This window comes from Palaemon carinicauda, chromosome 41 (genome assembly GCF_036898095.1).
Source record: "Palaemon carinicauda isolate YSFRI2023 chromosome 41, ASM3689809v2, whole genome shotgun sequence".
In the NCBI taxonomy this organism is placed as follows: Eukaryota; Metazoa; Arthropoda; class Malacostraca; order Decapoda; family Palaemonidae; genus Palaemon; species Palaemon carinicauda.
In genome coordinates, this window is record NC_090765.1 from 44,346,051 (window position 1) to 44,359,127 (window position 13,077).

The 13,077-nt window shown below is 44.5% G+C and overlaps 1 protein-coding gene across 13 annotated transcripts in view; it reads right to left on the bottom strand.

The window, feature by feature from the left end:
- The window catches only part of fmt (phosphatase 6 regulatory subunit 1-like protein fmt), a 228,552-nt gene that overhangs the window by 181,608 nt on the left and 33,867 nt on the right, over positions 1–13,077 (bottom strand). For all 13 annotated transcript variants that reach the window (XM_068364570.1, XM_068364580.1, XM_068364575.1 and 10 more), the window contains exons 2-3: positions 12,954–13,021; positions 2,281–2,360 (exon numbers count right to left, since the gene is read on the bottom strand). In XM_068364570.1, coding sequence (XP_068220671.1) covers positions 2,281–2,360; positions 12,954–13,013 — 140 coding nt within the window. In that variant the 5' untranslated portion in view covers positions 13,014–13,021. The remainder of the gene's footprint in view (positions 1–2,280; positions 2,361–12,953; positions 13,022–13,077) is intronic.

A 13,077-nucleotide genomic window follows, 5' to 3' on the forward strand; every position in this document is an offset into this window, starting at 1 on the left:
AAGTAATTTCTATTTTTCTTAACTATACAAACTTAAGTTCTTCACATAGGAGTATGCCTTCAGTGAAGCTGGAACACTGCTTTTAAAACTTAGATGTTTAACAACCATACAGATTGTTACCAGACACAAGCAGCGTAACATAAGCCGAGGGCCCCCCTCACTCATTACAAGTCTACTTTGATTGCAGATGGGACTAGTTACCAGCTAGTTGTTGACTCCTAGTCATATACTCCTAGTCATAATTTTAAGTTGACATATTCCAGTATATAAAGGACATGGATTTGTCTACTGTGTGGGAACAACTACCCATTAAATTCTGGCAAACTCTTCCTCAACACACTCCACTCAATTTGTCCTCTGTTGTCTAAAGCATATAATGCTACCTGTCATTAAAGACTTCTAAACTATTCTCGCTGGTCTTCCACTGGAACCCCAGTGCCACTATGAGTATGCAACCCTGGACCACTATTGAAGTGGCATGTATGTACACACTTTAACAGATCCCACTGTCGATGAAGTTGAACCTCTCTAAGCTGGCCTCAACTATGCAAACATTCTCTACCCAGATGGTCAGGAAGTTACAGTATGTTTTACTGCACTCAGTTAGCACTACAGTACCATGTACCCGGTCACATAGAAAACTCCCAAACTCAACCTCAGGAGTCTGAAGAAAATGGGTAATTCCCCCAAGGAAATCCCACTGATGCTACTGGCTCCAAGGGGGACATCTTTGTTCACCAGATAAATCTAATGAGAAGATCGGGTTGTGCTTTTTGTCTACCTATTAAGTTAGACTTACAAGGGTAGAGCATCTTGCAAAGGGAAGAACGATATGATAAAAGAATATTACTGAATTTGCTGTAAGCTAGTGAATGTAATTTGTGATGTAGTAGGGGTTATAGCATTATATATTTTAATACCTTAACTGTGTTAAATGTAACCATTGTTGGCATTATCAAGTATTATGGTTTTTGTTATATGTATGTTTTAGTTTAAGATGCCTGTGATGTTCTTGTTCTTTAGTGAAGAAAGCCTGGATCTGAGATCTTCGTTCATTAACATTTGCAATTAGAGCAAACCCAGCCTTTAATGAACTTGAGCTACAATCCTCAACCTAAGGATAAAATCTACTGTGACAAACCACAACAAAAAATATCTTTAGACAAAATAAAAGAGTTGATAAGAGTATTACTCCGTTAACGACTAAGTGAGAATGAATGACAAGAACAAGGGGAGTGATGCCCTATGTGGGCATGGGGCAATAGGAAGGGCTATAGAAATTTTTATTTGAAAGTAGGAGTTGGAGCTTTGTTCCCTACATAGGAGAAACAGTAATGAACCTCATAATGATTCATTAAAACAAAATATTTTTTTTAAGTAAGATCCATAAAAACTTATTAGGATCTAAGCAAGATCTTACTATGTTACTGATTTTAGACGAAGTTTAACATTCAAAAATTAGTGAAGATCCTCTTTCATTTCCAGTCATATTTCACCAGTGCACTTCCCTCTATCAATATCAAGAATTGCATACCAATTTTTACTGGAAAAAAATTTCAAAAAATTGTATTGCAAACATTATGACCTAAGTTATTATAAAATCGATAAGGCTATTTGCAAATAGAGCAGACATACTGCACTTGATAGAAACTGTTATTTTCAATGTACGTACACTAATTTTAGCTGCAAATTAAATGTCAGCATACAAAATATTCTCTACTTAAGTGTACATTTTCCTTCTTACTTTTTTATATTTCTACTGTATTTTCAATGCATATGTGAAGAATTTATCTTAGCCTACCATAGTTTATGTTAAAAGCTTACATTATTAATTACCTGGACACACTGAAATGTGGGTAGTTTTACCAGACTCATGCAGTCAAACATGATCATTCTAATTCTTAAACAGTAATACAGTAGTTATTTCTGTTTACAGTGTTTTATGATACATTGATAGTGACTAACATTTAATGACAACAGTATTTCATGACTCTGCCAAAAGTAGAAATGCTTTGTAAACACTGACAACTCAAGTTTAATGAGTGCACATTTTACTAATGTAATGAACAACTTTCGCAAGTATGTATTCAAGTTTGTTTTTAATGATCGTGCATTTCCTTAATGTACTGAACACATGTTCTTGCCAGTTTGCATTTATATTTATTACATCTTGTGTTTCTAAGGGTTTCTATCTAAATATGCCTTATTATCTATTGATGTTCCTTAATAATTCTACAATTCTCTTGTAATTAAGTTTGAATCATTACTAGCAGTACTCACAAGTCTATTAGATTTTTATTTTGCGCCTTACACTCTTGAAGGAGCTCCGCCTCGTCCATAAGCTCGTATAAGGTGACATCCTGTAAAAAATAAATACTGCATTTAAAACACAATCTGGTTAGCAATAATCAAGAAATCACAATTAATCATAAATTCAATAAAGCTGAGGAAATTGTTTACTACAAGCATGACAACGATTATGTTGAGGATATCACTCACTACCAGCAAACTACCAGCAAGACAACCATTCAATAATGTTGAGGATATCAGTCACTACAAGGACAATAACCATTTAATAATGTTGAGGATATCAGTCACTACAAGCACAATAACCATTCAATAATGTTAAGGATATCATTCACTACAAGTATGACAACCATTCAAAGATGTTGAGGATATCATTTACTACAAGCATGACAACAATAATGTTGAGAATATCACTCACTACAAACATGACAACCATTTTATGATGTTAAGGATATCATTCACTACAAGCATGACAACAATAATGTTGAGGATGTCATTCACTACAAGCATGACCATTCCATTATGTTGAGGATATTATAGACTACAAGCATGATAACAATAATGTTGAGAATATCATCTACTACAAGCATGACAACCAATTTCCAACAAACTGGACAGGATTTTAGAGATCAATGGGAAATTTATTAACAATAGCTATAAACCTACACATTTAGAGCAATCATATTACATTAAAAAGCATACGGTACACCAAAAATAATTAACTACATTCTGGTGTACAGTATATCTACAGTATTCCAGGTGAAACAAAACCATTAAAAAAAAGTACAATATTGTACATGCTCTTTACCAATAAAAGCCTTAGTAGTAAAAAATATAGATCTGTACAGTATTAATATTTTCCAGCAGTAATCTTGGTATGCTATGAATTACATGAAATGCATGACTTCCTCCATGATGTGATCATGTTCCCTTCAGTTGCTAAATCATTATCTAAAAACTCAAAAGCAATTCAAATTTTCCTGCGTGGAACTGTTTAAACAGCATCAAACATTTGGTGTAAAAATTACTATACTTTTCTGAGAAGCATAACTGTTCTTTCCTACAATAGGCATATGTACTCAACCCATTCTTTTCTACTGTACTTGTAATATTCACATTGTATCATGTAAAGTTCCAAGAGAGTTAGGCACTGAACTGTGCTGTAGTGTACTGTACTGTATAGCTTCCTGTTACAGCAGAACAGATATCAATATCATATTTCTCAGCCACCAGAGCAAAAACCTCATACTGAGTAGATTGTGTTTCTTCTTCAATCAAATAGTCAGGAAACACCAAAATCCTATTAAAAAGTTTATGAAAATGAGGTTTATGAGTTTCTCCCTAGGACTGGAAGGCAATTTCCTGAATAAACTCTAAACATGACAATCTTTATATTGTTCATTAAATATACCTTTAAACCATCAAGATATCATCAGGGATGATAACATGCTTACTACAATATTATTTCCCATAAAGAGGTATAACGCGAAAAGTTGGTTGTACGTCAGGTAGTTAGTACATTAACAATTGACATGAACAAGCTGGAATAATATACCCGCCCCCATACACAGTTTTAACTGACAAGCCAACTAAGGAAATCACAAATTTTAAGTAATTTGTATTTTTCCTAACAGTACTTACCTCGAACTACTTACTTAGGAGTATCTGGGATCTCCTCCCAACCGACCAGAGTTTTGTGTAGTTTACCCTACTCCCGTTTTCTATGAGGGGTAACCTCAGGTGGAGTGATACGCGCCCTGAGGCTAACCCCGGGTCAGAGAGCATGCTTGCACAGGTCTCGATCTCTAGTAAGTTCTTGATAGCTTAGGTATCTATAAAGTCCAGCAAGGCACTCGGGGTAAGATGGGCGGGCCATTACCCGAAAGTAGTTCGAGGTAAGTATTGTTAAGAAAAATACAAATTACTTAAAATTTGTGATTTGTTCCAACACGGAGTACTTACCTCGAACTACTTTCTTAGGAGACTTATACCTTAGGAGGTGGGAGTGTCCTTCAGGACCTAGAGACCGTGACGAGTATAGAAGAGGAACCTAGGTAGGAGACTAGGTTCTGCTGACCTCAAGGAAAACACAAGAAAATAGGGAAAACTATGCAAAAAACCATTATAGTGTCTAAGTAACTCACTTCTGCAAGAACTAGGAGACATGTCCTTCCAATGATAGTATCCATGGCAGTTTCAGGGGGCTACCCGAGTCATTTCCGGTAAGGGAATAGGGGAAGGAAGAACAAGGGGGCTCAGGAAGGAACCTGTGTATCTTGGACTTACTACCCGCAGTTACCACTGGGGCTACACCTTTAAACCGTTTGGAGAGCGGAAATGACGGGGCCGAGCGAGAACCCTCCCAGGGACTTTCTCGAGAAGTCCTTCAAGTAGTGAGCCGTAAAGGTCGACTGGCTAGACCAAGTACCTGCCCTCAGGATTTGGCCCACTGCCATGTTTTTCTCAAACGCCAATGAAGTATTTAGACCCCTAATGTCGTGGGGTCTGGACTTTCCTGGATGGGGGACCCCTGCACTACTGTAGGGCCTGACGATCACTTGCCCTAGCCAGAAGGAGATAGTGTTCTTGGAGAGTGGCTTCTTCACAGTCCCAAGGAAAATGAAGAGACTCTTGATCTCAGGATGAAGTCTAGCTGTCCTCTCTAAATACTGCCATACTGCCCTGACAGGGCACAGCAGCAAGTCCCTCGGGTTGTCCGAGCGAGGGATAGCTGGCACTTAGAACTCTTCAACTTTGGGGTCCCAAGCAGCTGGATTCTGAGTCTTGGCTACGAAGGAGGGTAAGAATCTGAAGGTAGCTTCTCGCTAGCCCTTCGAGAGTGAATCTCGTACGACAGGCCATGAATCTCACCTACTCTTCGCTGATGCCAGAGCTAAACGAAAGACTGCCTTGAGGGTGAGCTCCTTGTCTAGAATGTCTTTTAGAGACTCGAAGGGAGGTTCTGAAAGCATCTTCGGTACCCTAGCCACATCCCCTGGGGCACTCTAGCGGCTTGGGGGGAACAGGACTGCTCGAAGCTCTTGATGAGAGTCGAGATATATCTGGAGGCACCTAAGTCTAGGTCCTTCAAGAGGAAGACTTGGGATGGACGTGCCCGCTTCGTCCCTGAGATAGACCCGGAAGTCTGCTATCTCGTGAATGGAGGCCCATAACGGCCTGATGTTCTTCGAGGAGCACCCATTAGAAAAGGTAGCCCACTACGCCTGGTACACCTCGACTGACGAACGCCTCAGGTACCCTGACATCCTTGATGCCGTCCTCGACGGAAACCCTTCCTTTCTCAGGAGACGCTCGATAACCTCAACGCGTGAAGGCGGAGGGACCGAGGGTTTTCGTGGAACCTCTGGAAGTGAGGCTGCCGGAGAAAGTCTGGTCTGTCTGGAAGTGGCCCAGGTGTAAGGCGTGCCAGTTCCTTTAGATTCGCTAACCACTCTCTCTCTAGCCACCAGGGCGCTACCAAAGTCACCTACAGGTTGGCCGTCCGTCTCACCCTGTGCGGACCTGTCTGAGCATCCCGACGGGAGGGAAGTCGTTAACGTCGAGGTTGCCCCAAGGGTGTTGGAAGGCGTCCTCGAACGCTGCTGCTGGATCTGGCACAGGAAAACAAAACACGGGGAGCTGTGCGTTTAGTCTCGTGGCGAAGAGGTCTATCACCGGCGAGCCCCACTTCAGGAAGAGGGTTTTGACCACTTCTGGGTGTAGGGACCACTCAGACCCTACCACTTGACCCATCCTGCAGAGGCGGTCGGCCAGGACGTTCCTCTTCCCCGGAGAGAACCTGGCCGAAAAATTGATTTGTTCCACTTCGGCCCATTCTAGGAACTCCACCGTAACACTGCACCGTTCCTTCGACTTCAGTCCTCCTTGCTTTTTCATGTAGGCCGCACACCGGAGCCACGGTGCTTCCCCGGGGTAGATGGACGAACTCTAGGCACGCCCTTTGTACGGTCCTCATCTCCAGCACGTTTTATGTGCAGGTTCGTCTCCTCGACTTCCCATTTACCTTTTGCCGTTTTGTCGAGATGGGCACCCCAGCCCTCCTTGGTTGCGTCCGTGAACAGGAGCATCTTCAGAGGGTCGGTTGCGAAGGGCATTCCCTTGAGGGTGTTCGTTCTGACGTGCCACCACTCCAGGACTTCCTTCGTCTCCGGGGACACCAGGACTATCTTGTGCGGGGAGTCCTATCAGTCTTTGCCAGTCCCTGGCTCTCCTGGGCTGGCCCGACAGGAAGGGCCAGAGTATCTGTTTCAGGTTGTCCAGTCTCTCCGCGGAGGGGAAGGCCCTCGCCAACAGGGAGTCTAGGACCAACCCTAGGTACGTCATCCTGGTGGAGGGTATCAGCTGGGACTTCTCCAGGCTGATGATGATACTCTAGATGTTGCAGAACTGCAGGAGCTTCGCGCCTTGTTCCCTCAGTACTTCCTCTGAGGCTGAAAGCAACAACCAGTCATCTAGGTACCGAATCTGGCGGACGCCCTGTTCGTACGCCCAGTCTGAAACTGTTGCGAAGACCCTCGTGAAGCCCTGAGGGCTATCGACAGTCCGAAGCATAGGGTTTTGAACTGCAACGTTTGGGTACTCCATTTTACCCTTAGGAACTTCCTGCTGGAGGGATGGACAGGGACCTGGAAGTAGACGTCTTTGAGGCCTATGGACCTCATGAAGTCCTCCTCCTTCAAGGCCGCTAAGACCGACTTCGGAGTGTCCATCTTGAAGTCGGTGTTGCACACGAATTTGTTGAGGGCTGAAAGGTCTATGACTGGTCTCCAGACCCCTGTCGCCTTCTCCAACAGGAAGAACCTGCTGTAGAACCCTGGACCCGGTTTCTTGACTGGTTCTACTGCCCCTTTCGCCAGCATTGCCGAGCCTTCTTCCTGCAATGCTGCTACTCTCAAGGGGTCCTTGGGTGCCAACCACTCTGCCTGTTGATCTGGGATCCGAGGTGGGGGTCTGCTAGGAAGGGCAGCCTGTACCCCTCCTTTAGTACTGCTACGGTCCACGGATCTGCTCCGTGGTCCCGACATGCTTGCCAAGATCGTTTGAGGCATCCCCCCACCTGAGGCGTCGGCAGGAGTAGGGGGCCTCCCCTCCTATCTCCTTCGAGAGACGCGGCCTGAACGCCCTCTCCTGGAGCCCGAGTAGGAGGGTCTGAAGGCTAACTGTGGAGTCGAAGCTCCTCTACGGGGGGCAAGGCAAGGGAAAGATACGTGTGCCAACTTCTACACCCGACAGGCGGACGGAGCCTAAGAGGCACAGGGCAAAGGTGCGGGAGGGGGGGGCGCTCTCTCTCTCTCTCTCTCTCTCTCTCTCTCTCTCTCTCTCTCTCTCTCTCTCTCTCAGCGGCCACTGAGGCAGGCACTGGAGAGGCAATAGCCCTGTTCTACCCGCTAGGGGGGAAAAGCACTTTGCCTTTGTCACGGATGGAGCCGTCAGGAACGGGGGTAGCCGTCATGGGTCTACCCCCTCCCGGGGAAATCCGTGGGGTTCAAGTACCCTGCCATGTCAGCGGTCGCCTCCGATGCTTGGATGGGGCTGGCCGGAACGATGGCACGGCTGGCTCCATCACGGATGGAGCCGCCGGGACGTAGGTAGCCATCATGGGTGTGTCAGCGGCCACCTCCAATGCTTGGATGGGGCTGGCCGGGACGATGGAGCGGCTAGCTCCATCACAGATGGAGCCACCGGGACGGATGTATCCGTCATGGGTCTACCCCCTCCCGGGGAATCCGTGGGGTGTGAGTACCCTGGTATACCAGCGGTTGACCACGAAGCCTGAATGGAGCTGTCGTGGTACCGGGTATGGATGCCATGCTGCCGGGTCGAGCCAGCGGCTGCCTCCGCTGGACGGATGGAGCTCCTGCGGAGATCCATGGAGCCGCAGGCTTCCCCGTGCTGGCTGGTTGGTTTCTTCGTTCAGGGCGGGCCATCGAAGAACCGGAGGACGGGACAAGGCTGCCAGTCCGAAGGGGCGACTCTCCGCTGGGCGGGAGAAGTCGGAACCTTCGCGGGCTTATGCCGGTCTGCCAGAGCCTGCTGTAAGGGGCGTACTTCAGAGCGGGAGAACGAGCCCTTGGGAGCCAGCCAGAGGTACCCGGAACTGCTGAAGCTCCCAGGAGGTGTCTGCGTGGGATGGCGACACGCACCCATTCCTCCCTAGGGGGACAACTTCTTCTGTGCCTCCTTCTGGGAGATCCTCCGACGGGCGCGCTGACACGTGACGGGGGTACTCCGACGGAGACTAAACGCTCTCGCGGGGGTTCCCGTCGAAGGACGGGCATCGCCGTCGGGACGGGGGCCTCCGTCCTGGGTCCAACATCTCTTCCGGAGGTTCTCATATCTGCGGGCCTGCCCGTCGAGGAAAGCCGAGGGCTGCGCTCGTGACGAGCTAGGTGGCCTTTGGAGGTCAGGACTCGGCTGCCAGACCGAGGGGGCGACTCTCCTTGGGCGGATGGAACCAGAACCTTCGCGGTCTTACGCCTGTCGACTGGAACCTGCCATGATGAGTCCCTCCGTCGGGTGCCGCTGCTGCTAGAGAAGTATCTATCCAGGAGCTCGTCCTCGGACGCCAACTTGAAGGGCCCGGCGCCGCAGCTAGCTCCAGCAGCCTGTCGAGGTGAACCACCACCCACTCACTGCTCTTGAGGGATCTTGAGCGCCGACTCTCGTGGCGCAACCTCGAGGGGGAGCGAGAACGCGACAACTTCTTGTGGGACTTCTCCCTTCGTCTCCTGAGCTTCCTCAGCGCCTCGTCTTGGGGGGAACCCACGCAATGGGGTCCGACAGCGGAGAAGGCTCCTTCTCGGCGACGTCCTCGGCTGAAGAAGTGACTGAAAAACACGCCAAAGAGGCTGGAGAAGAATTAGGGACATTTTTCCCCCACATGGGGTCATCAGAGGAGACGTGGCCTGCTTGCACCAGGACTCCGTCTCTCATACACACTCCCGCCCCTCCCTCGTCTGGAACGACGCCACAACCCCACTATCCTGAATATCAGACTCTTGGGGAAGGGCCGCGGGCCTCTTCCCCGCAACGGACTTACCTCGTCCCCTACTCTGGGTAGGGGAGGGTGGTAGGGAAGCTCTGTCAGACGAGACGCCCGGCGAAGCAAGGGAGGAAGGGACGCTAAGCTTCTTAGGCGACCTCTTCGTCGCCTACTTCTTCTTGGTGCTATACCGCACCCACTCAGACTCCTGGGGAAGAGCAATGGGCCTCTTCCCCACAACTGACTTACCTCGTCCCCTACTCTGGGTAGGGGAAGGTGGCTGAGAAGCTCCATTTGACGAGGCATCAGGAGAATTAAGCGGCGAGGAGAGGCTCGTCTTCCTATGTGACCTCTTGGACGTCTTCTTCTTCTTGGTGCCGACGCACACCCACTGCACCTCGTTCCAGGACTCGCACTCCGGACACGTGGCTGTAGGAGAACATAAGCTGCCCCTACTCGACGAACACAGAGGATAATTGTAGGAAAGGGTATAGAATGAACACAATGGGTCCACGTGGGGGGTCGGGGACACAAAGGGTCGCACTGGGTAAGGAGAGAGCGTCGAGATGTTATCGCGACGCGACCAGAGAACTTACTGGAGATCGAGACCTGAGCAAGCATGCTCTCTGACCCGGGGTTAGCCTCAGGGCGTGTATCACTCCACCTGAGGTTACCCCTCATAGAAAACGGGACTAGGGTAAAGTACACAAAACTCTGGTTGGTTGGGAGGAGATCCCAGATACTCCTAAGAAAGTAGTTCGAGGTAAGTACTCCGTGTTGGAACAAATATATATTACATATTATTTTTACAGTATATAAGAGTCAAAGATAACATTTCCCAATTTTTATCTTATTTTAATAATTGTTTAAGAGGCTGGGGAATTGATATTAAAATAACATATACTGTGCATGCATCTACTAAAAGCAGTGGTTGCAAATTAAACAATTTTTAATGAAAACAGGTCTCTAATGCGCTTGACTAAAATACAACACACACACCACTATGAATTACAGCAATGAATATTATAAAAATCACAAGCCTTAACTGAATCACTCAAAAGGTAAGCACAACATACATAAAGAGTAATCTACCTTTTCAGATATTTGTAATTATTCAAGACAATTTCTTATCCAAGTTGTTATTTCATGATTATTACCATTGTTACTTACTAGGTAACAATCCGAGTTGGAAAAGCAGGATGCTATAAACCCAGGGGCTCCAACAGGGAAAAATAGCCCAGTAGGAAAGGAAATGAACAAACTTCAATAAAAGTGATGAACCATATATAATATGTTAAGAACAGAACAAAATATATTTCTTTCAAATATAAACTATAAAAAACACAAGGAAGTGAAATAATGTAAAAAAGTGTGCCCGAATATACCCTCAAGTAAGAGAACCCCAAGACAGTGGAAGACCATGATGGTACAGAGGTTAGAGCATTAACCCAAAACTAGAGAACAATGGTTTGATTTTAGAGTGTCCTTCTCCAAGAGGAGCTGCTTACCATAGCTTAAGTCTCTCTTCTACCCTTACCAAAAGGAAAGTAGCCACTGAACAATAACAGTGCAGTATTTAACCTCATGAGTGAAGACTTTTTTGGTGTATGAGGACAGAGGACAATGGGGAAAGAATAGGCAAGACTATTCGGTTTATATGTAAGCAAAGGAAAAGCAAGTCATACCAGAGATGGATCCAATGTAGTACTGTCTGGCTGGTCAAAACACCCAATGACTTTCTAGCAGTAGTATCTCAACCGGTGGTTGGTGCCCTAGCCAAGATAATTATCTATCACCATATAAAACAGTCAAAGTAATAAAAAATGTGAACTAGATTTGCTTATTGACTCACAACATCCAATAACTACTCCATAATCAACTGGCAATTGTTTTTCATTGAACATATCATTATCACTAAGCCAAAATACAATCCTACCAGATGGAATATCTAAATGATCCAAGTCCGATTCAGAAAATGAAAGTAATGAATAAACAAAAACGAAAAAAAATTAAGAAATAATGATCATAACGTATGAGCAACACCAGAAAGAAAATTACAGCAATGATAATTTTGAAAGTTAAAATCAAAGATAAAGATAGAGAATTCAGATAAATAAAAGTTAACCAATAAATATACCACCTTGAACCCTTGGCCCTTCTATTAGGCCTTCACAACACACTATTAAAAAAAAATAAAAACGAATACAGAAAATTGCGCTTGAGCGTACCCTTAAGCTAGAGAACTCTAAAATAAGAAAATTTTTAAGGCCATCAGACTGAGGGTTTCAACACTAGCCAACAATAGAAAATATTGTTTGGATTTCAGAAGATCATCCAACAAAAGTTGCTTACCTCAGCTAAAGAGTCCCTCCTATAATAGCTAATGAATAGTTACAGAAGCTACCAAGTTATGTCAAGGGTAATAAAATATGGGAGGGAAGAAGATGGACGTGTTTATGAATTTGGGTCATGTGGTCCTGCGATGTGGCAGGGAAGACCATTTATCAATATTTCAACCACAAAGCCCAGCTCTGGGAGGGCATTCAGCATCCAGATGCAACAGGGAGAAACCCCACAGTTTCAGTATGAAGGACAACTTAAGTGGCTGCACAGCAAGATGGAAGAAGGAAAGGAGGTATAGAAGGTTACAAAGTGAAGCGGAGAACATGTATGGATTATGCCAAGAGATGTAACTAGAGAATGGTCAAACATCAAACTGTCTGGTCACTCCTTATAGGATCCTATACCTCTTTGGTGGTAGTATCTTAGGTGGCTGGAACCATGACCAGCCAGCTACCTATAGTACATGCAGGGGAGCGACAGAAAACTGAAAACTGAATATATTACATCTATAGACTATCAATCATGTTATCCCTTTCTTATGGTTATGGTTAAGCTCGATGTAAATAGAAATTATAAAATGACTTAGCTTCTGAAATAAGTAATATATCTTTAAAATGTATTTCATATCATTCACTTAATTCTAATCATTTTCAATATAAACTATAGCTATATTTGTCTGAACTAGGAGAAACATTTTTCTTAATATATTGAAGTTTAAAATTATGGAAAAAATTGGTTAGGAAGGTAAATTTATTATTGAAATCTTAAAAATTTATATTAGACAATCCTTAACATGCAGGAACTGTGAGAATGCATCCAAAATAGTTTGCGTAAGAGGGGTTCAAAATGCTGCTAATGTTGTGGAAGTTTTCTCCAAAAAAGATTAATCCCTAATAAAGCAGTAAAGGCATGAGTGAGACAGTGACCACTGTATTGCTTATTCTATGAAGTCACTCCCTACAGGGAGATATGGCTAAATGTTGGAAAAATAATTACTTCAACCAATCCACCGAGTTAACGTTTTCAACTTTCAAACGGTTGACCAAAAGATTCGTTCTTCATGAAAAAAAATCTTTTCCATTAATAATCATTTATTTAAACTTAACAATTGGCTAATCTAAAAATACAAGACCTATTTGTACTGTTTTGTTGGGTTCTGTTTCCTTATATACTGTACATCATATTACCATATACACTATTATGATAGAATTACAATTTCTGAAAAGTATGTGCTTACCCTTTTAAGCTGTTCAACAATAAACAACATATTAATTTATGGTCAAATAAACAAACTACTTACGTCCTTCTGTAAGAGTGTTTCTATGTGGGCCGAAGAACCAAAATTGTATTTCCAGAACATTGTTTCACCTAGAAAATGAGAGAAATATTTGCTTTAATATGTAATAAAACTTATACCACAATAA